Raw genomic sequence first — 24,237 nt, forward strand, 5'->3', positions numbered from 1 at the left:
TTTTTGAGGCCCTGAATGTAAGACTTTGCCTTTGAGAAAGCAGTAGTTTAAGCAATTTGCTAACCATACTACACATAAGGTTCTAGAAATTGCCCATAATATGGCTTTTAAATACGTCTAGACAGTGCTTACTGATTACTGAACAGAACAGAAGAAAGCATTGATTTTTACAGGATCTATATACGTTTTACTGCTGAGGTTACTGCTTACTGTATGTCCATGTGAACACATTACTAAATTTTAAACACCCTAGTTCTAAGGAAATAGCAGCATTATATCCTAAACAGGACTTTGTGTTAATAAAAAAATCCATAATTAAAAAAAAAGGTTAAAATCTGCTACAAATTATACATTTATGGGCACTTGACGTTTTTAATATCCTGGCTAAAGTCCATGTCTGCTATATGAGCTAAGCCATTGCAGAATTTTCTTGACCTTGAGTGGATACAGAACAAATCAAGGTCGTGGCTGAGCTGATTCCACATTGATACATCTTAGCTGAAAGATAAATGCTCAAGACTAGACCTGTCCAACTCTTGCCTTTAGTTGTCAAAACATCCATTAAGTGTGAACATAAATTCATTCAGATACAAGCCTTGCTGAATGTAAATTATGTTTATTTGCATATATTTAATGCTCAGACAGCATTCCGGGCACCTCTAGCAAACAAAGACAAGAATATTGAGAGGGAATAGGAGTAAAGTTTCCCACAGACATGGGGTAATTCTTTATAGATTAGGTCTCAGTGTTCTCATTTATAAGGAGACATTATGGAACTAGTGTACTTTAGCAATGCCTCGATGATAAAAAAATCTAGGAAGATAGATTTTGTTACCCGTATACATCTTAAGACCTAATCAATGTAATGTTACAGTATTAAATTACTCTTGGAAGAGAGAAATGTTCTATTTAAATTTATGTTTACTTGTATTCTACAAACCTCAACAGAACATGTGAAGGATCTATTTTATAGCGTTAGCTCTTCAGGGTCTACTACTAACTAGTCTGATTTTGGCCCACTTTTCGTTCCCTGTAAAAAAACACACACACACACTTTCCCCAATAACACAAATATCCAAAGGTGTGTTTTATAGGACTTAGTGAAACATATTTGATATGTATTAGAGGCAAAGACGATATACTGAAATAAAACAGGGCAATGTACTAAAAGCAATAAACTAAAAATGCAAGTGCCATTCCTCATATCTTTAAACAGAAGTTTAAAAAGCAGTTTATAACTCTAACTTTCCTACCAACCAAAGATTGTGTAATATCCTTGTAATTCAGGTTGTTGTATTAGCTAGGGGATATATTATAGGGGATATATTGCAGTAGACATATATTAATTGTACAGGAGTAAGCACTTCTAAGTAGACTGCATTTGCAAAACACATGAAATCCTGAGAAGCCCACAATGTGCAATCAGATAAGGAGATTTTAGTACAGGAGCTTGTACAATTGTGCAAAATTGTCTTGGTCTTGAAAAAAATATAAATATTTTTATAGACTATGGTCTACAACAGGAAACTTGTTCCTTATATTGTTCCTGGACTTTGCTAAAGCATTTGACATTGTAACTCACAGACGGTTAATATGCAAGTTAGGGTCGATAGGTTTAGAAAAGTCAATCTGTAAATGGATAGAGAACTGGCTTAAAGATCGCATCAAGAGAGTTGTAATTAATGGTTCATACTCTGAATGGTCTAAGGTCATTAGTGGTGTACCCCAGGGATATATAGAGCCCATAAGAAGTTTGGGATTAAAAGTACCATTTCTGTGTTTGCAGATGACACCAAACTATGTAATGGAATTAAGTCCATACAGGATGTCTATAATCTACAAGCAGACCTGGATGTACTGTTTGATTGGGCAGCCAAGTGGAAAATGACATTTAATGTTGATAAATGAAAAATTATGCACTTGGGGACTAACAACATGCATGCTTCATACTGTCTAGGGGGAATACACTTGGGGGAGTCAGAAATGGAAAAGGATCTGGGGGTTCTGGTAGATCATAGACTTATTACCAGCATGCAATGCCAAGCTGCAATATCTAAAGCTAGAAAAGTACTTTCTTGTAATAAAAGAGGAATAGACTGCAGAGATGGAGACATAATCCTGCCCCGGTACAAAGCATTGGTCAGAACTCATCTGGAATATGCTGTCCAGTTTTGGGCACCATTTCACAAAAAGGACATTGTGGAATTGCAGAAAGTGCAAAGAAGGGCAACTAAAAGGAAGGGCAACTTATAAAAGGAATGAAGAAGCTCAGCTATGAGGGGAGATTATCTGAACTGAATGTATTCTCCCTTCAGAAGAGACGTATAAGGGGGGATATGATCACCCTGTATAAATATATAAATGGTCCATATAGAGAACTCTCTTACCAATTATTCACTTTGAGATCATTACAAAGGACAAGAGGGCACTCTTTGCGTCTGGAGGAAAAGAAATTTAATCTCCGGATAAGGAAGGGATTCTTCACTGTAAGGTCTGTGAAAATGTGGAATCGGCTCCCTCAGGAAGTAATTTCAGCAAATACTATAGATTGCTTTAAGAAAAAGCTGGATGATTTCTAGACGCACAGAATATAACTGGGGATTAAGGATTTAAAGTAAAAATAACAGTGACTGTTAATCCAGGGAACATCCGATTGCCTCATGGAAGGAATTGTTTTCCCTTGTTAAAGCAAATTTTGTACCAGGGGTTTTTTGCTTTTCTCTGTTACCAACTTCGTCTTATAGGGTTTTATATCTGGGATATGTTTATTTCCCTTGTGGTTGAACTTGATGGACTTATGTCTTTTTTCAACCTGACTATGTAACTATATTGTACTGTTCTGTACAGAAAACAAGTTGGCCATAAGCTTAGTTTCCCCCAACAGTGGTCCTCTGACCGAATCGGCTTAGAAATATAATAGGTAGCCTAGCCTGCATAAGTACTGATTTGTAAACTCAGATTCAGCTGCTGCTGCCAAAAAATTTCAAGGACTGTTTATTAAGCTTTTCTCAGTAGAGTTTTCCACAAATTGGATATGTTATGTGACAATGAAACAACTGTGAAAATAAAAAGAAATGCATTAGGAGATGAATGATCATACCTGGAAGCGATGGAAATCAGAAGGTTTGAAGTCATTTGGAGAGCAGCCACACCAGTCAACAATGTGTTTGTATTGACATTTGCAGCCTAGTTTTCTATTCCAGTTAGTAATTCGCAAATTATTATCAACCATGGTGTCACAGTAAGGGCTGTTTTCCAACACTGTATGAAAGAAGGACTGAAAAAAAGAAAAATAGAGGACCGAGTGTTAATTAACGAGCTTATTAAGTTAACAGTATCTTAAATATATATATCTATACACACACACTATATATATCTGTATTAGCATACAGCTTTTCAAGTTAATAGCCGTGCATTTTTCACTTCTATGAAGAATTCAGACAGTAAAATTGTAATTTTGTTCCTTGCTCTGTTGGTCAGCTAGATATATTCCAAGTTGAAAAAAAATTGCCTGTTGCAGCATGTAATTTATACTGGGAATGAGGCAGCAAGAGTGAGGAGGAAAGAAGCTAATCTGAATCATGGTGATTACTGTAATTTGTTTAAGTTCCATTGATAAGGAGAGGAAAATAAAATCTATCTAGACTTCTGGACAGACAGTCTGCTTTTTCTAACGTCTTTCTAATTACAAGTGCTTCTGTGGCTTACCGACTTAAATGGAAAATGTGCACCCTTAGATGGGTTTATTCATCCTCAAACAGTTACTAAAGCATATGGCGAAAGGAAGTTTAGTCTGCATGTAAGATGTTTTCTCACATTTTTATATACAGTGTGGAGGTGTGTGCTATATTAAGCCGATCAAAGGTACATTTTACTAAAGTTACAGACTGTGTGTTTTCTTTTTTACAGAAATCAGATTGTGTCCAAACTTCATTCCAGATTTTGACCTCTGGAGAAGAATGTAACAAAAACAAGCAGGTTTATTTAATACCTATTCGCTGATTTGACTGTATTAATAAATAAATGCATCGGGCCTGATTTATTAAAGCTCTTTATAGATTTATAAGGCTGGAAAAGAAAATACTTTCATTAGTGAACCTGGGTGATACAGCAAACCTGGAGTGGATCTGGTTTGCTAACAAATAGTAAATTTAAGAAATCCATTCCAGATTTGCTTGATCACCCAAGTTTACTGATGTGTAACCTCTCCAGCCTTGGAGAGCTTTAATAAAGCCCACTGGACCTGAATATTAAAGCACTCCATGACTGGAAATGATGCACTATCGTGGGGGAATCTGGCTTATCCAGCAAACCTGGAATGTATTTACTACATTTTGCTATTGGTTGTCAAATGTTTTCAGTCCTAGACCAGATCCATTCCAGGTTTGCTGAATCACACAGGCTGTCCCACGATAATCTTCTCCAGTCCTGGACAGCTTTCAGGCCCATTGGTCATCAGTCTAAAAGGCAATCAGGCCTTTTGGGTTACTACAATATGCTATTCTAAATTAGCTATAATGCATGAAGTAAGCCTTATGTTTTCATGCTAAGCTGTGCTTTAAATTCAATTTCAGCATTTGGTAAACACAATAGGCCTGATTCATTAAAGCTCTCTAAGACTGGAGAGACACTTTCATCAGTAAACCTGGGTGATCCAGCATACCTGAAATGAATCTGGTCCAGAATTGAAAACATTTGCTAGCAAATGACTAACAAATGGCAAAATAGATCCAGTCCAGGTTTGCTGGATCACCCAGATTTACCAATGAAAGTTTAGCTTTAATAAATCAGACCCATTTTTGTAATTCCTATCTGTAGAGGAAAAGAGTCACACACTATTTTACATTGTACAGGAGATATAAGGAAATGAAACTTATAACCATTTACAATTACAATTATTTTGAACTTTACACTTAATAGCAGATATCCCCCATAATCCTGACATCATTGGCTTGCTTCAGCATGGAAGCAAGAGAAAACTAACAGGTATAAAAAATATACAGCTATACTGAATTTTCCTAAAATAAAATGAAATAAAATAACATTTTGGGTTATGCTTTACATTTTTCTAGAAGTTGAAGAAGTCAACTTAGGACATAGCTTTGAATTAACCAAGCTTTAATAAGAATAGAAGCCATGAGAAAAATGGAACCAGAATAAAAAATACACTGCTGTTTGTTCAAATAGAAGGAATAATTAGAAGTGAATGTTCTATGATACATGATGTAAAGAAAAAACAGTTTTCAGCCTCATTTCTAAGCCTTGGATAGTGATATCCGAGAGACCGCACTGGATTCCTCTCTTTCAATATACTATGTGGAGGATGAAATTCTTTACATAAAAAAAGGATTACTAAGGCTACTAAGCCTCCATCCTAAAGGGTCGTACATAACGTAAAATTGGTTCTTTAAAAATGTTCATACTAGCTACTTAAAAAGATAAAATGGTTTAAGTTAATTGATGCTGAAGTTACTGTTCTATATAGTGTTGCTATGCTACAGAGTGGGCTGCGTTTTAAAACATTATGTTCTATCTGCACAGTCTACAAAGTATCCATGGTATTTATTCTGAATCTTTTCAGCTTCATACAAGTGTAGGCTAAAGTACAAACTAAGCTCTTAAGCTCTCAGCCTTGCACTTGGTGAGACATCAAGGTCATGTAACCGATGATGAAAAAGAATGATGAATAAATATGAAAACTGAAGTACCAACAATGTATCCAAAAATACATTGCTGATTGTTGTTAACCCGATGCGTTTCACTGACAGAGCCGTAAAGTCCTCAAAACATACACTTTGGAGGCTTACGACATGATGATGATGATTGAATGATGAAGGGTTGCTAAAGCCTATTGCAAATGAATTATGACTTTATTTTTGAGTAACCTGTCATAAGTGACATAAGCAATTTGAATTGTTGCTATGAATTAACACATCTACAGGTTTTGTTGTTTTGGAACAGCCGATTGGGGTTCTGTACTGATGACATATAACTGTCATCATGATGATAAGATAGTGGACCAGAATCTCCACACTGTCTATACTTTCCATAGCACAAACCATCTCCCACCCTTCTCCCTAATTCATTCTGTTTGCTTTGGGGGGTTGAATTTACAATCTGACTGCTTTTTCTCCAAAGAAAATATGTTAACATGTTAAACTGTATTATAATAAAAATTACAGTTCTGAGATTAAAAATGTAAACCATAAAATGAAATCTGTTGTAATCATAAAGAAGTTTATTTTTTTTTTTAAACTTTTAGCTGGCGATTTATTATTTGTCACAGGCTTGAGTACAAATCACAGTGTGTACTCTTTCTTTCCTATGTGGTTTAACTGTATGTTAACCGCCCTAGCGTTTTTTTTTTTTACATTTTTTTATTGTAAGCCTATAATTCTTGGGCATAACTCACCAAAATATGTCCAATATTTAATACATTTAATAATAAACTTAAAAAAAAAAAAAAAAAAGTGATACATGTAATATAACTGTACAGTAGCATATATAATATATATATATATATATATATATATATATATATATATATATATATATTAAAGATTATAGATTTTATATATATATTAAATAATGATTTCTTTGTATTGGACTATACAGCTATTTTGTATTGAATCCAATACAAAATTATTTGAATTTCCTGCTGCTCTTCCTGCACGAACCGACGCATGCACCAACATCACCGGGAAACCCTGGAGAACGTCTCTGTATTCGCCGGCTGGAGATCAGAGGAAGAAGACGTGTTCCGAAGACCTGCGGGGACCAGCAGGGCGCCGGGGGACAAAAACGAAACAAGGTGAGTGGTTTTCTATATTCTTTTTAGCGACCCTGGGTGTGACTCGGGGTTACCGCTTTTTGCATGGAAAATCCACCCCGAGTCACACTCGGGATTATCACTAGGGGGGTTAAAAAAGCAATCAACTGTGATCAACTAGATCAGGAACAAAAATCATCCTACTCAAAGCGTATAAACTAGTGTTACTTTCCCATGTATGTAAACAGTATCATGTAGACACTCGACAAACACGTACATCTTTAAAATATAAAAATACTGTCACAACTGGAGAAACACTGGGCATAGAAAAAGAAAAGCTGGCTTAGCCTTTGTAGGAAATATTTATTTATTGCATTACCTATGACATTGTACATTGTTCTTCCAGCTGAAGATGGAGAATATCTGCTCCATTTTTTACTCTGGAAACTGTACTAGCACTAAAGTCCTCATAAACCCTGTTACAGAGTCATTTTAGAAGATAATGAATGTTTCAGTTCTGGGGTGATAAACTGACAACTTGATGGACTTATGTCTTTTCCAACCTGACAATGTAACATTGGGGCTTCCTTCACAAAAGTTTTTCAAAGCAACAATGTGAATTTAAGTATTCACGGGCATCCTAGAAACAAATGCCAAATGCTTCTATAATATTTGCTCCTGAATCATATTATTATAGATTCAACGCTTGTAAAGGTAAGAGAGTACTGTTTTCCAAAGAGACATTTAGACTTTGTAGACTTTCTGAAGATAGCTCGCTTTTTCAATTGTCAACACCATTAGAGGTGTCTAGGCTAGTCATATCCTAGGGGACAATTAAATTATGTATGGCCAGCCTGTATAATGTAACATAAATATTTAGATTGACTTGTCCAGTGAATACATTTTTTGTAAATTTGTAATAAAGTAATGAAATGAGACAAAGAAAATGCAATTACGAGGGGTAAATATCAAAATTTCTATATAAATAGCATGGTATTAAAACTAGTGTACTCTTCCAAATAATCCCCCTGCCATTCTTTAATGCTACGTGACAACCCAGTGAATATGTGTTTTATGCTTGAATTGGCTGGTTAAAATGATAAAGGCATGCATTCTCACTCGAGCGCAGCAAAACTCCCCAATTATCCATTGCCCTGTGTCCTTTCATAATGATACAGAAATCCTCTGCAAGATAATGGACGAAAAGGTTATTGGAATTGAGAGGAAAAGGTGATTGCAACTGAAATGGAATTAAAATGGATTATTTAACATGTGTGCTGCATTCAACCAGTCGAATTATGACAACCAGCAGTCTGTGAGATGTGCAATGGCCTAGATTTTAAGAATCAAACGGTGAGAAAAATATTTGCTGAGTAAAACATTTCACAGCCCGTGATACTCATAATAATGCCCTAAAGTTGAATACTGAAGTTGCTTAAGCGAAATCGTAAAATATCCTAATCCGTCTATGGCTATGTAGTTTATAACAACATAACGTAAAATATAATTTTGTGTAACTGGCAGACTGTGTAGGCTCATGAATTCTTTGCAGTTTTGCTGTCATAATAAAGTAAGTAAATGTCAGTTTATTGCTGTAAATCAAAACTTACTTTAGGGTTTGTTCCCACTGCGCTTATATGTGGAAACAAGTAAGGCAACATGTACAACTCATGTGCTGGTGCGCTGGGCCGCAATTTATTAACAATGTATACCTTACCTTACCAGTGCAGCAAAGATTATGAATCTCCTACTCTCTCAATAGTTGTTATCAAGGTATTTATTAGCCACTCCTTAAAAGATATAAAACTTTAAATGAAGAAGAGAAAAAAGGGGCATACAATAACTACACACTTGTAGCTACTATGTTGTGTGTTTTTGTATGTCTTGTGCACATTCCAACTATGAGTTCTCTCTTACAACCATCTAGAATACCCCCCTCTATGGAGGATTTGTATGCTCGTATTCAAGACATACGCCTGATGAAGTACCTCACTGCCCTCCTCCGAAACAGGGTTGCGAAATTTGAACAGATATGGGAACCTTGGGATGCCTACTTTACCAGTCTACAGGTTTAATATGTCGCTGGTTCCAGACGCCACTGTGCTTCCTATTCACCTTTGTATCCCCCACTCCTCCCCCCCCCATTCCCTGGCTTAGCTTCGTTTTTTCTTTTTGACTCATTTCTTGTTTTCTGTTGTTTATTTATCTGTTGTTTCCGTATTTTTATAGTCTATGGGGTTTGATAGGCCGGTACAGTACAGCCACTGTTTTTTTACTGTTACTTAAGCCAGAGTTTTATGTACCATTATCGGATGTACCTATCACCCTGTATGCTGTGTTTACCAGATGTTTTGCTGTATAACCCTGGTTGTCTTTGTAAGTGAAAATGTTCAATCAAAATTCGGTTTAAAAAAAAAACCAAAAAACAACCATCTAGAATAATCTACCTCTCGCACATACCCCTGAAGAAGCCTAAAAAGGCGAAACGTGTCGGGTTACTAGACAGTGCACCAACATTAAGCTAGTTACTTTCAATACTTAGATTAGCCATCCACAACCCATGGACAAAAAAAACTTTTGAAATTTGTACTTTATAAATGTTGCTTATCCACTTATTTGAAAATATACGTTGGATTGTTATGTAGATAGTTGGATAGTTTTTTAAAGGTTGGATAGTTGAAAATATACGTTGGAAAGCCAAGAAACCCTTCTTTTCTCTTCTTCATTTAAATTTTTTTCCTTACAATTTCCTTACAGTACAACAAGAAACAACGCAAAGCAAGGCATGACCATGCAGTGTGTTCTAAAGCAGCGGTCGCCAACCAGTGGTCCACAGGTGGTCCGGAAGAAAATTTTGGGGGTCCGTGGCTCTGGTCGGTGCATCCGGGAGCCGGGTCAGGAGAGGTACTGCGCTGGGCGGCTGCACCTCCAAGAGCCGCGGACCACGTCCCCCGTACAGGTCCTAGGCTCAAAGAAGTGGGTGGGCTGTTTTTCCCTGGACACAACCCACCCACTCTCTCATCGCAGGCTCAGATCTGCGATGTAAGAGTGGGCGGGGCCATGTCATAATGACATCATTCTGGGGGAGGTTTCCCCTTTGAGTGACACCCGGCTCCCCGGGGTGATTTTAGTGGTCCTCGGAACTGTTCTAATAATGCAGTAACTGATACATTTGTGTACAGTTTGGTCCATTGGGAAGCACACTCAAGTGAATAGGTTGTGCCTAGCGCAAAGCACACCAACAGTGGAAAAGGAGCTCTAATTGTAGCAAATGGTTATTTAACCTTCTACCATTTAGAGGATTTGTTTTACAATTTTTAACAGTGAAGGCTAGATTCTCTGGCTAAATTTAGCATTACCATTTAGATGATTTGACTCTTTTAAAAAGTACCTTATTCTGTATTATAGACTGACAACCGAACAATCCCAACAACAACATATACATACACACATTTTGACAAATATTTAAAAAACATTTTTAAAACAATATTTGCATTAGATAGTTATCGTTTTTAACAGTGGTTTAGTCAAGCTGCAACCATATTTTTCTGAATGAACTCTTACTTGCATGTAATTACTATATTATAATGGATAGGCAGGTTTGTAGATTTTAAAAGTATACAATATATAATGTAGCACCTGGCATACATACGTTTATATACAAATTGTGGGGAGGAAAAACTAAACTGTTGGTAATGGGAAATAACAGTTTTACAGAGGACTGTGAAGAGTTTATAGAAACCTTTCTTTGTTTTACAATGAGTACACAAGATTTAGTATTATTATACTTGATTTATTATATGCCATACCAACCAAAACAATGGGTTTGCAAAGTTCTATTACATTTTTATTGTAACCATGAACCAGCCAAGGTGATACATATTATCTGGTCCTGGACTGTGATTATCAGCTATTGGCAACAAATTTGCCGTATTTCGTTTCCAAGCTGGAATTCAACACACCCTTTGCTCCTGAGGTACGCCTGTTAGCAATGATAAGCGGCTGTGCAGAGGACACAAATTAGGACCTTACTTTGTCTGCTATTGTAATGTTATTCTCTTTTGTTGAAACAATTATTTGGCATCAGATGAACAATTCTATGTTAGTACTGGTAAACACATTCTTCCTAGATACAAACAAACCGCATCTGGGCATGCCTGGTCACATTTGCCAAAATGTGGCCTACAGTATCCTTGAATAACTCTGATTAATTATATACAAAATATGTGACAATAATGGGATCGCTGCACTTGTTGCAAACAGGAACAGAGATGGAGAAAAGAAACAGGGTATTATTTGCAATTCCATTTCACCTCAAATTCAAGCTCCTGTGAATCAAATTCAAGCTCCTGTGTGTTAGGGCTGTGCAACCCGGCAGGTGATGTGGGATTGCCTTGGGCACCGAGTCTAGGTGTCTCCCGGTCTCCACCAGCGCACCCCGCAAAGGGATGATGGGCCGGTAACCCCTAATAGCCAAGAGACTGCTTTGCTGTGGGCAGAACACCAGGTCACGGCCCCCAGGATCTCCCCACTAGGGGTGAGTGGGAGAGAGGGCTCCGGTGTAGGGACAGCGCAGATCAGGTACTCAGATGGCAGCAGGAGTCCAGGCAGACTGATGGACAGAGCAGGTGGCAGACAAGGCGAAGGTTAGGTAACAGGCAGAGGTCAGGACAGGCAGCGGACAAAGCAAAGTCAGGTAACAGGCCAAGGTCAAACACAGAGAATTCAAACAAACAACTAGCTGGCAGAGAGGCAAGAAGTGAACTGAGGATCCACAGCAACTAGAGCCTGAAATCAGGGAAGTATAAATACAGCTAGGAGCCAATAGAAGGACAAGGTTGGAACCAGGAACTACTCTGCTCATTGTCTGCTTGCATTTCCTGAAATACCCTTCAGCTGAGCACAGCCTCAGAGAAAGTGCAGGGGATACTAAAAAAGGTACATCTTTGATCAGCTAAAGGGAAGCTGGGGATGCTGCAGGCTGCTGGACAGATGATCTGTGTGCCGAGTGGTAACACTGTGCTTTGCCTTCAAATCCCTCTACAGTTCTTGTCCCACTTACCTTTGTGACTGGGTAGCAAAATCCCCCCCTAGCTGCTCTCTTAATTCTTCCATTGACCTACTAATGACTTCCGCACTTGTCAGATGCAGGGCTCCAAAGCTTTTCTAGAGCTGCCCCGACTCTCTGGAATGGTCTTCCTCATCCTATTCGGCTTGCTCCTACTTTCTGCTCATTTAAAAGAGCACTCAAAACCAATCTTTTCAAACATGCCTACCCATCCTCTTCTGTCTCCTAAAACCCTCACTAATTCCCACCACTTCATATCCCCCTCCTATTGTGTTACTTTCCCCACCTCCTAGATTGTAAGCTCTTTGGGGCAGGGTCCTCTCCTCCTCCTGTGTCACTGTCTATATCCGTCATTTGCAACCCCTATTTAATGTACAGCTCTGCGTAATATGTTGGCACTATATAAATCCTGTTTAATAATAAAAATATTTGTGAGATGACACAGAACAAATTCATGGTGGACTGTGGTAAATAATAGTAGAACGTTAACAATGTAGCAAGTAAAACTAAACTAGATTTGCACCACCTATACTATGCAATTGCTTCCTGTTTGTTGTTGTTTATGTATAAAAGTTATGTTAGTAGTAGTAGATTCTTATACAGTGTTAGCCAATTGAGAAAAGTTTAAGTGATATGCTTTTTTGAGAAATGGTCAGTGAGATGCAGAAAATTCAAAGTTACAGAGTTTGATTGACTTCATTTCCAATCAGTGCAGTTTGCATTAAGTTTTGCATGTGATTTGCATAAATGTCAAATTTTCTACATTTTATTGACCAGCTTTTGAGGTATTAAAATAACATTACCATATAACAAGTTAAGTTATGTTAGAAAACTTCAGTAAACAATCTCCAAATAGTTTCCTTCTCAAAATCCCTCTGGTATCAAATCTGTGTGAAATATTTACTGGATTTGGGGTCCACACAGCTTCTTCACTGTTCACTAAAGCTCTAAGTCCTGGTTAAAGCCTAGCATTTCTAGGTATATATACTGCAGGAGAGTACTTACACTTACAGTAGTGGCATGCAAATATAATATAATATATATGGTATGTTTGGCTAAATTTGTGGCTCTTTAAAACTCACCCCTTTTTTGCAGCAGTGCCACCCCAAAGCCCCCTCCCATGTATTATATATATATATATATATATATATATTTCAGATGTATTCTAGTCTTTTCACAAAAAGTAAAATAGTTAAATTTAACACCTAGAATTTTTTTTAAATCACCCAAGAATAACATTTAAAGGTGAGCCTGACAAATGGCAATGAAGTGACAAAATATCAATGTAATAAAAACAAACCTTGATAAAAAAGGTATAATTTTTCTACTTCTCTTCCATGGAAATATAAAACACATCCCCCTTCAAGTCACATTTTCATAACATTTAAGAGTAATTATTCTAGAGTTGAGCAAAGATTCTATAAAAATGCACATTTTAGACAAATGTGCAGAATGTTCTCCAACTAAGCAGCGGTCTCCATGGTTTCAAGTCATACTGATAAGTTGTATATCTAGTATATAAAAATACAACATACCTCAGCTGGAAGCAGTGTGTAGGAATAGAATCTCTTCATATTTGTAACAAGATCATCATTGGAAAAGGTCACATACTCCACAAATTTCCTGTTCAAGAGAAACCAATCTGAGCCACCATCTACAGTGATGCCTTCTGGAATCTTTCTATCCCCGAGACGCCACATGTGTGTGTCACATTCTAGGAACAACCGGTCCAGGCCCTGTTTTCTGATGAACCTGTAAAAAGATGGATTGATGGATAACAAATAAGTACGAGTCAGTGACATACAGAATAATAAAAAAAAAGAATAATAGCATAACAGAATAATAACAGAATAAGAAAAAATCTGCACATGTTTTTCTTTATTACCTATATTAACATTGCATAAATATATAAAACACCTTTCAAAATTTCAAAACATTGGGCCTGATTTATTAAAGTTCTCTATGGCTGGAGGGGATACACTTTCCACAGTGAAGCTGGGTAATCCAGCAGACCTGGAAGTCATTTTCTATTTGTTAAGAAATGTTTACAATCCGGGACCGGATCCATTCCAGGTTTGGTGGATCACCCAGCTTCACTGAAGAAAGTGTATCATCTCCAGCCTTGGAGAGCTTTAACAAAATCAGGTCCATTGTTTCGGGATGAGCAGTCTAGCAAATAGGAAAATAAAGGAGGAGGGAGGGGAAGGCCAGCTTTTGGCATTATTACGGAAGTATTTAGGTTTGCACTAGGAATGGTAAAGAATTTGGGAGTCTGATGGTTCTTGTAGGTGCAGGTGCTTCTAAATGCCTGTATTATGCTGCTATAATCAGAATAAATGGGCTCAACAGTATGCTATGCATTAAAATGCTTGATTTATGGCACAAAATGTAGCTATTGTATAATAAATGTACATTATTTACCATATAGTTTATTTTAGTGCTTCTTATACAATATATACATTATTCTGCATACGATACTTCCTTCTGAGAAATAAACACTGCAAATGACTACTATTATCACAAAGCAAGCAAGAGATAAACAAAAACTACGTAACATTCTTATTTAGAAATAAAATAATGTCTCAGTGACAGGAAAATAACACAGCTGCAGCACAACGTTACCATAATTGTTACCCAAGAATTGTTACTGGCACCAAAAGCAAATACAATTTTAGTCTAAAATAGAAGAGCCCATAAGTCACAGTTGCTCATGAAGAGAATGGGAGGACCTCAGCCGCTTTTAATACCACCACCAGAATTTCAGGGAATAATGGATAATTTTAGAGTAGAAGCTTTGTAATTACAATTATATAATAATAGATACTTATCTATGAGTGCCTGGTAAAATAAGTAAAGTAAAATTACTCTTAATTTCTGTTTGCATTTGTCCCTTTTTGTTTAAAATAACAGCCTAAAATTTATAGCACATTGCGGATAAGAGGGTTTGAATTTGAACAAAAAAATTAGTGAATAATGTACATTTTCTTTAAAAGTGAACAGTGGATTGTTTCAACCCATGAATGTATATATATTACTATAATTATTATTATTAATAATTAGGATTTGTATAGCGCCAACATATTACGCAGCACTGTACATTAGGTACAAATGACAGACAGATACAGACAGTGACACAGGAGGAGGAGAGGACCCTGACCAGAGGACTATATATATAATTTTATATATATATATATATATATATATATATATGGATAGGTTTACATTGTCTGTGCATTGATTGCCACGAATAAACTGCATGCATTGTGAGTAAATCCCCAAGGCTTTGGGGTTTTGCTCAACTGCTAAGCGCATTAGAGTCCACTCGTTAACCAAGCTGGCACTACCTGCAAGCATTAAAACAACCAAGTACCTCCAGGGGAAATAGTTAGCCCCAGGGTTATCTGGGTTAGGGGTTGGCATAGTGTCTGCAGTGATAGTCAGCTAGGGTGATAATTGCACTATATTGCCCTAGTATACATCAATATAATAAAGCTGGGTACACACGTCCAATGGTTCTCGCTGTGCATGTGCAATGTGCATGTCAGTTTTTACAGGCCAAACTGACATGCACATTCAAATGTACACCCTATATAGGCAAGTATGTATATATCATCTATTTTACCCTTCTTTTCTTATACTAGTGAGTTTTTGGGTTCTTTTGATTACAAATAATAACCAAGTAGTAATCAGCCACAGAAGGTGTAACTTTTTACTACCTGAAGATTATCATTAGAGCAATCTCTCTATCAAATGCATTTTTTTCTTTTCTTTTCATATGTCAAATACAATAGTTTTGCATTGGTGCTGTGGGAATTGGTGCATGGTCTATTTTTAAGTTGATAAAATAAGGATCAAGTTTGAGGGTATAGGTAAGGCTACGTAGACACTTGCAATGGTTCTTGTCCAATAATCAGCTCAGGGCAGATATCGGATGAGAATCTGGTATGTGTACAGCACCTATCGTCCACCGTCCGAACGACCGTCCTGGCGGATCCACGGACGATAGATGAGGAACGATCCTAATGCAAGGGAATTGGGAGAGAGCAGAGCGGGATGCCGCTCCACCGTTATCCCCCTTTCCATGATGTATGTACAGCACTCGTTCATGCATAGTGCAGTCCTTAGTCGTTGGAAGGGATCGTGAAAGATCCTTTCCAACAACAATTATTGCATGTGTGTATGTAGCTTAAGGCCCCTATGTTTTGCACAAGTAATTTTTACCCTAATTTACTAGTAAGCTAGGGCAGAGAGAGAACTGAGAGAGTCCCTTGTAACACAGGACTGATTTACAAAAAATGGAGCAAAGAACAATGAAGCAAGACTGAAGACTTTAGTTTCCTTCCCACATTTAAAAGTTTCATTGAGTCTGAATGCTGTGTGGCTGCTGCTCCTATTTTTGATCAAGGCTCATCTAACCTTATCCAACTATGTAATTTGTTTCTCTGAGAAAATTAAGGTTTACAGCATAATTTATTATTATACGCATAACATACTATACAAATTCAAATTTCTAAACAATTCCAATCCCTGGGTACTATAAATATAAGGATCATAAACATAATATTCTAAAACAGTGATGTTTTCAAGAAACCTTGAAGATTTTAATGTGTATACCTGCTACTTGAGCTCAGCATGTCACTGCTATATAAATTGTAAAATAATTTTTTCCTAATCCCTGCTACCAAATGTCTTGCAGTGTATTGCTAGTCCTCCTGCTGGTCTGTGAGTGATTGATTCAATTGTAGCATAAAATATGGGGTATGGTGATCATAGTCACATCAGGACAATGTCTTAAACTTTATAACTTATAGTAGATCCAAACCCAACTAATAAATATACAAGCCATTGTAAATTTAAAAGTTGTTTTCAATCCTTAATTATGCAGCTTTCATTCAAAGAATCTTATCACAAAGGTCCTTGTTCAAGTTTTATTTTTTATGGAGATCATGCTTTTCCCAATTGTGTTCCAAAACTGTCAACCTTGTCACATCTGCCTTCAGTGAAAACTACAAGCAACTGTGCCAACACACACAGCCCTACCTGAGTCCACCATTGTCATTATCAGGAAACCTGTCTAGAGCATGACCAGCCAACACTGAAGGGCGTACATGTGGACAGGAAATGGTTGAAAGAAGCTAAACCAGATTAGCAGTCCCAAGATGGGAAAGGTGTTAAAAAAGTGTTCAAATGGTATTTTACTTAAAAAAAAAATTTAAATAGGATCCTAAATATAATCCAATAAGAATTTACATGTGTGGGAAAAACATGGAAGCTGGCACTTCTCATTCCTTAAAGGGTACCCAAACTCAACATTTTTACTTTACACAGAAGGGTAGACAACCCTTCCATGTAAGGAAAAATGTTTTTTTAAAAAAAAAAAAAAAAAGTGCAGCATCTTCCCTTTTAAAGTCTTGATTGCCGTATATTTCCGTTCAGGCTCTATAAAAAATCAATATGTTCCCAACACCATGGGCTGTTTTAAATAAAATGTTAAAATACTGAACGTATGTATGATGCTAGTTGTTACTGCCTTAAAAGTCCCGTATTGTTTTGTTTGTCTTTGCATTTGAAATAATTAAGGGATTGTGACAGGATAGCCAAGTGAAAGAGTAATTCATTTTATGCAACTTGCTCCTACAGAACGGACTGCTTTATCAGCTCATTGTGGTGCTCCCGTGTCTAAACCCAAATTCTAGTGTTGGCCAGGAACAGTTTATTCCATGGTATTGGTAACAGGATTTATCTCCCCTATTAAAGAGGGACTAAACCCAAAAGTTAAAAAAAACAAAATACACGTACCTTCAATCCCGCAGGGCAGTCTGAGCCCTCTGGGGGTGTCCTGCATGGGGTCCCGCGTTGTCCCAGCATCTGTCCCAGAGCTCCAGGCGCTGCCATCTTCTCTTCTTCTTTCTGTTCTTCATCCTACGTCACTCGACCCAGGTGCGAGATTGGGTAACGTAGGATTAAATAAAAAATGTATGCATTTTTCTCTTTGTGCAAAAAGGCTCCTTCTACGCATGATGACGACCTAGACCAGGGGTAGGCAAACTCTGGCCTTTTGGCCAGATTCGGCCTAGCCGGTAGTTCGTTCCAGCATAATGCCCCCTGGTTGATCTGACCCAATGCCAGCCGGCATACATAGCCGCGGGTTGCCAGTGGATCGGCCAGGGGGCATTAGGAACTACCAGAGCCCTGGAGCCGCCGGAGCTCTAAAGCCGCCTCTTTGCTGTGGCTCCCTTATTTATCACGGTCGGCGCTGATACTTCTGCTGCTGCAGTAAATATGGAAGGCTCCCTGAAGGGAAATTCCTCTTCTCTGCAATGCATATGGAGGAGAGTTATTTCACTTCAGGGGGGTGTTCCCTGGGGAGGGAGCGGCCATTAGGGCGGGACTCAGAGTCCGGCCTAATGTGCTCCCGCCCACCCCTAAAATGCCCTAGTGGTCATAAAAGTTTGCCGACCCCTGACTTCCGATCGAGAATTAGGGGGCGGTGCTGGACCTTTTTTTTTTTTAAAAGGGTGTTGCACCTCAAAAAAAACAACAGAATTTGACCTTACATAAAAGAGTTGTCTACCCTTTTATGTAAAGTGAAAATTCTGAGTTTAGGTCTGCTTTACGTAAAAGTAAACCATTACTTTGTCATTTTTTATATACTACAGGGACCAAGCGTAAATGTACAACTCATAGTAAAAGTGTATTTGTGTGTTAAAACTTTAAACAAAATGTAATATGAACTAAAAGTCAAGACAATTTTTACTCCAAAATCCAATATAATTTATAATCCTATAAATTATAAACATATATGTAAGATCATTTTTAATTTCTGCTAGTATTATAGGTAGCAGGAGCTGTAATGTTTGCCCGTTTCTGCATACTGTGTTGAAGATTCTCTACAGCAAAGGAAAGAGCACTAATTGGACTGACTTTTAAACACAGATAATGCATTAAATATTGTACACACAGGAGCAATTCCAGTCATGATTAAACTTAATTACACATAATTTCATATTTACAATAAACGCAGATGTTACAATAAAGGGAAGAGCCTGGCTATACAGCAAGCAATGCTTTCATTGTCCAGTTTATTGTGCTCACTGCAAAAGCAGATTAGTAAGTAGGAAGCATTGTGTGGCAAAAGTATACACACACACACTTGTATAAATATATATCTCAACAATGTTTGGCCATTCAGATTTAATTGGTAAAGGATTACAATAATAACACATATTGTGGGCTTTCACAGCTTGTTGTTAGATTAGTCAATGTGTACCCAAGAGATTCTTTGTATGTTCAGAATATGTAGATTTGTGAATGTGCATTTATATCCTAATAGATCAAATTGTATAAACATATAACAAGGGATGAGTGGATGATAAGGGTTTGTGGCAGCTTCTGGACTTCTGACATGCACGCTCAAAATGTAGTACACATGTATATTTATATAGGCAAATATGTATGTCATCTATTTCACCCTTCTTTTCTTGCTTTCTTGCATTTTTTTTGCTAATACACTCCTACATAAATAGGATTTGATGGTCTCCCCCCTGATATCTGCAGGTGTATTTGCTTTCATGCATTTCCTGGGATACCCCTTTCATAGACCTGGAGGATTCTCACAAGGGAATAAGGGAATGTCTGATTCCCTGTTTTATAAATGGAGCCCTATAAGTGATAATACAATGGGCTTATGATATATTATATGGATGTTATTGTGGAATATGTATACGTATATGCTTGCTTTGATTAGATTATTCATACTCCCTTTTTTACTTCTTTAAAAACGTACAAAGTAAGAATGAAAGTATGAAATAAAATACAAAAGTGTTCTAATAAAATAAAAAATATTATGGTTTTTGATACTTACCGAAACAATTAAAAGCCCCTTTATTTATTACTATAATAAAAAAGGTGCTATGTATACAGTGTGTGTATGTATATATATATAATTATATATATATTTATATATATACATTGCTCAGCATTATTATTTTTTTACCTGTAACAGGATGCTGATAGTTTGCATGTGCACATCATTTTGTTGCGAGCAGAACAGTGCTGTATGTACAACGCTCGTTCATGCATCGTGCGGTCCTTAGTCGTTGGAAAGGATCATGAAAGATCCTTTCCAACGACAATTATTGCACGTGTGTATGAAGCTTGGGCTTTTTCTCTACAGATAAGACCTTGCAGGTGGTCAACTGGACAGTCAGCAGGTGTTTCTATCTGTTATAAAGACGGAAACATACCATTGTCAGCTTTACATTGTTTAAACAGTCACCACTTCTGAGCTTGATCCTTCCTTCCTTCCTTTTGGAATGTGTGCAAAATTATGTGATTCTAAAGATTTCCCAGTAAATAACGGTAATGTTGTCATGCCTACATTTACATTTATTTCTTCGGGTAGCCATGACCATGGTAGCCAGCTGCAGTCACTCAGAGAGGAACGCACATGCACTGAATGAAGATGAGTTGGCTGTGGAATGCTTTACATAAATAAAACCATCTTGGTCAATTTTGTTGTTGTACAGTTTATGACATTACATCACAGTGCTGTGACAAGCACATACCTTTGCATCAATCAGTACGCTAATTTGTTCATTCCTTATTGACCATAGATACAATTACACCGACAGCTCTTTCATGATTGCCTTTGAGGTCTTTGTTACCATTTAGACTTTTTAAATGTTGTTAATGTAATTTCCATCCTCATAAATGGTATTCTGTGCATCCTTTCCTCACGCAGTAATTGATTATATGCTGCTTACTACAGCTTCATCTCAGATCAGAATTAAACATGCCTTTGATATCCGTTGTCCTATTCAGAATCATCTCATTGTCTGACTTTTCACAGCATAGCTAAATGGCATTGATTCTAAGGCTAATACTCTTATCATCCCCTTGCACTGCTTCTCTTGACAGCAGATTAATGCATAACATAAGCATGGTCACTTTTGTCTTAAAGGGTTTTTCTATTTGACTTTTAGACTAGACTGGTGTGGTTATGATAATTTCAACACGAAAAGTCCGCTTTTTAGTTTTGAACAGGGGCTGCAATGTCAGGCATCAAGTGCTATAAAATGCCATTTATTGTGCATTGTGCATTCAGAAATACTCTTTTAAGTTATGCCATTATTTACATGGGAAGTCTATGAACCTAATCATATAAGGGTGGGGGCTGGTGGATCCTTCAATGTTCTTTTATTATTGTTAAAATAATAAACAGGATTTATATAGCGCCAACATATTACGCAGCGCTGTACATTAAGTAGGGGCTGCAAATTACCGACAGATACAGACCGTGACATAAGATGAGTGGAGGACCCTGCCCCCAAGAGCTTACAATCTAGGAGGTGGGGGAAGTATCACACAATAGGAGGGGGATATGGAATGGTGGGAAGTAGTGAGGGTTTAAGAAGCAGAAGAAGACAGAGAGACAGAAGAGACAGAAAAGGATGGGTAGGCGAGTTTTAAAAGATGGGTTTTGAGTGCTCTTTTAAATGAGCAGAAAGTAGGAGCAAGCCGAATAGTACGAGGAAGACCATTCCAGAGAGTCGGGGCAGCTCTAGAAAAGTCTTGGAGCCGTGTGTGTGATTAGGTTATGAGTGAGGAAGTCATTAGTAGGTCATTGGAGTGAAAAGAATGGCTAGGGGAGTATTTTTCTATCAGGTCAGAAAGGTAACTGGGACAAGGACTGTGGAGGGATTTGAAGGCAAAGCACAGGAGCTTGAATTCCATTCTAAGGTGATTCTTTACACACGCCAGATTCTCGTCTGATATCGGCCCTGAGCCGATTATCGGACAAGAACCATTGCAAGTGTTTACGTAGCCTTTGAGAGCTTTATTTCAAGCCCATTGTATTCAGCTAGGAAACAATTGCCAGTGGTGTGCAAACTCTGAGTTATAAAAAACAATGTTTATGTCAATGTTTATATTTTAGATTTTACATCAATCTAGAAGTTCCCAGATACAACTTTGTTTAGTTGCCGTCCAATATTTCAAGAACCGACTCATATATGAGATGACTATGTGCATCGCAGGAGAGAAGAAAAAGTGGGAACTGGGAAAAACTTTTTGCCTGGCTGTCTTTGGCCTAAATACTATCCAAGTCCTAACCAGTACATTTTTGGGGGGATATGTTACTCATGCATTAACACGACAGCTAGTCAACTAGTAACAATTTTAAAGGCCATCAATAGAGGTCTGTTTTATTGCTTGCAAATCTAACACAAATGGCTCCCAGACGTGGCTATCCAAAATATACAAGTCTCTTACAGCTAGCTACATAAAAATCAAAATCTTCAATATGAGGTTATTTCAGTTGATGCAAAATACATTTTAGAAATCTAATCCTATATGACCTGATGTTATGCATCCTAACAGATTTGTCTATTCCTAGTAGTGTAATTGCAGCATATGAAAGCATGTAATTTATAGGAGTTACCCAGCTGCGCTATATTGGCTGCATCTTGTTTTACTGTTATTTTTCTCATTAAAGCTGACGCATATTGTAGGTGACTAGGGATGTGTAAGACATTGCTATGCTGGCAAAGAATATAATATACATGGATAAAATTTGATGTTCTCCGAGGCGTCCATTTTTGTTTAACATCAAAATGATATTGGCTATAAAATAACATATAGTAGCACTGCCATACTCTTTTACACCTGCTTGATAAAGGAAAGCTAGGGGGATTTCACTAAGGTTTTAACAACCTGCAAAGAAATTGAGCAAACATCCTAAAGATGTAGTCTACTGCAGCTAACTCCTGTACGCAATTTCTGCTAATGCATCCCATGTCTCAAGGAAATAATGTTGATCCTGCTGAGATGAAGGACCATTTTCACCTTTATCTTCGTCTTTTATCTGTTCGCGCTAAAATATTTAGAGAAAGTACTCTTCAACATGTTCGTGATTTTGTTAAAGTAGGACAAAAATGCAAAAAAAAAAAAAATACAATAAAAAGATAAAAAAAGATAAAAGTGAAAAAGGAAGGTTTGTTAAAGTTTTAACATTTTATTAATTCAACATTATAGCTTATTGAACCAAATACCTATTATAATTATTTTTCGAATGAGCAGGCTGAGGGGGTAGAAGTGTATTTACTGGTGAAAATTGTACAGTTAAAAGAAAAAATACATTCACCCACATATGATATGACACTATTCCTTATGCATTTTCTACTATGATTCATTGTATGAATTATGTGACATTTGCTGGGCAATATTTTAAATTTTGGCAAGGCAAATGGTTGGGAATACTTTAACGTAGAGTAGTTGTTATTTACACATATTTTAGGCAAATCCTGTTGGCTATTCTTAGTTGCAGAATAATTTTTTAGGCACTTTCAATTTTTTGGCACAGTGAATAATCTTTTAATGGTTTACAGATGTAGTAATACTACTAGGTCTACTGCTGCTTCTGATGATAACCCTTCCTTGGCTCCTGAATCTTTGGGGACTGAGGGTAGGAGTGGTGCAACAAGTGTTACCACTAGCCAGAAATAGCCCTCAACTGGCTGGCAGAGGAAAACAGAAAATTTGTGAGGGAGATTGTGCAACTGTGGCCCGATCTGCATGCCCCACCAATGCCCATGCAGTTTATTCAACTAGCTTGAACAAAAGCTTGTGCTGTGAGCCAGAATATCTCTTGCTTTCTTATTAACACCTAAAATACCAGCCAGTATTGGAAATTAAAGCCTGTTAAAGCATTGGCTTGAATTTCATGTGCGTGCATAGATACACAACATGAATCCCATGGTGTAATCACTACCCAATATCACACTATTCGAAATGTTGGCACTAAAATCTAAATTCTAATATCTATGTCTTAAAAGTAATAAAAATGTTTCTCAGAGTTTATTTCAATAACCAAGGATCTAATCACTATCTACTGAAAAGCATTCTCATTATTCTGTGTAATTTCATCTCAGAAATCAATCAAGATCCACTCACTGGATTTAATAGACTGTTTAAAAAAAATGGGCTAATGCACATTTCCAAATGTTTACCCCCAACAGTTCTTCAGTGTGTTTCACTTGGGGGACCATCGAACACCGTATCTGATACAATTGTTATATCAACTAAGATGTATGAGTATAAAATGCCAAACACTGATGGCGATCCAATAATAAAAAGAAGTAATATGTGATAATAGTGTGGACTGTTTTATACCATCACAATATTAATTTAAAAGACATTGTTCAATCTACCAGGTATCTGCTAATATTCAGTAACACAGCAACACAGAACTTGTAAGATGTATTTAGAAATTCTTCACATATGACATAGGGACGTCTGGTGGATGTTACAAGGGCTTTTTAAATATAAATAGTTACACATAAAGTGGAACTAAACACCCCCCCAAAAAAACACTTACCTTTAATCTTGCAATCTGCCTGGA

The 24,237-nt window shown here is 37.2% G+C and overlaps 1 protein-coding gene across 1 annotated transcript in view; it reads right to left on the reverse strand.

The window, feature by feature from the left end:
- Positions 1–24,237, reverse strand: part of XYLT1 (xylosyltransferase 1) — an 86,073-nt gene that overhangs the window by 35,632 nt on the left and 26,204 nt on the right. Inside the window, exons 5-6 of the mRNA XM_072419184.1 lie at positions 13,373–13,589; positions 3,101–3,277 (exon numbers count right to left, since the gene is read on the reverse strand). Of these exons, the coding sequence (XP_072275285.1) occupies positions 3,101–3,277; positions 13,373–13,589 (394 nt within the window). The remainder of the gene's footprint in view (positions 1–3,100; positions 3,278–13,372; positions 13,590–24,237) is intronic.

This window comes from Pyxicephalus adspersus, chromosome 7, assembly GCF_032062135.1.
Source record: "Pyxicephalus adspersus chromosome 7, UCB_Pads_2.0, whole genome shotgun sequence".
In the NCBI taxonomy this organism is placed as follows: Eukaryota; Metazoa; Chordata; class Amphibia; order Anura; family Pyxicephalidae; genus Pyxicephalus; species Pyxicephalus adspersus.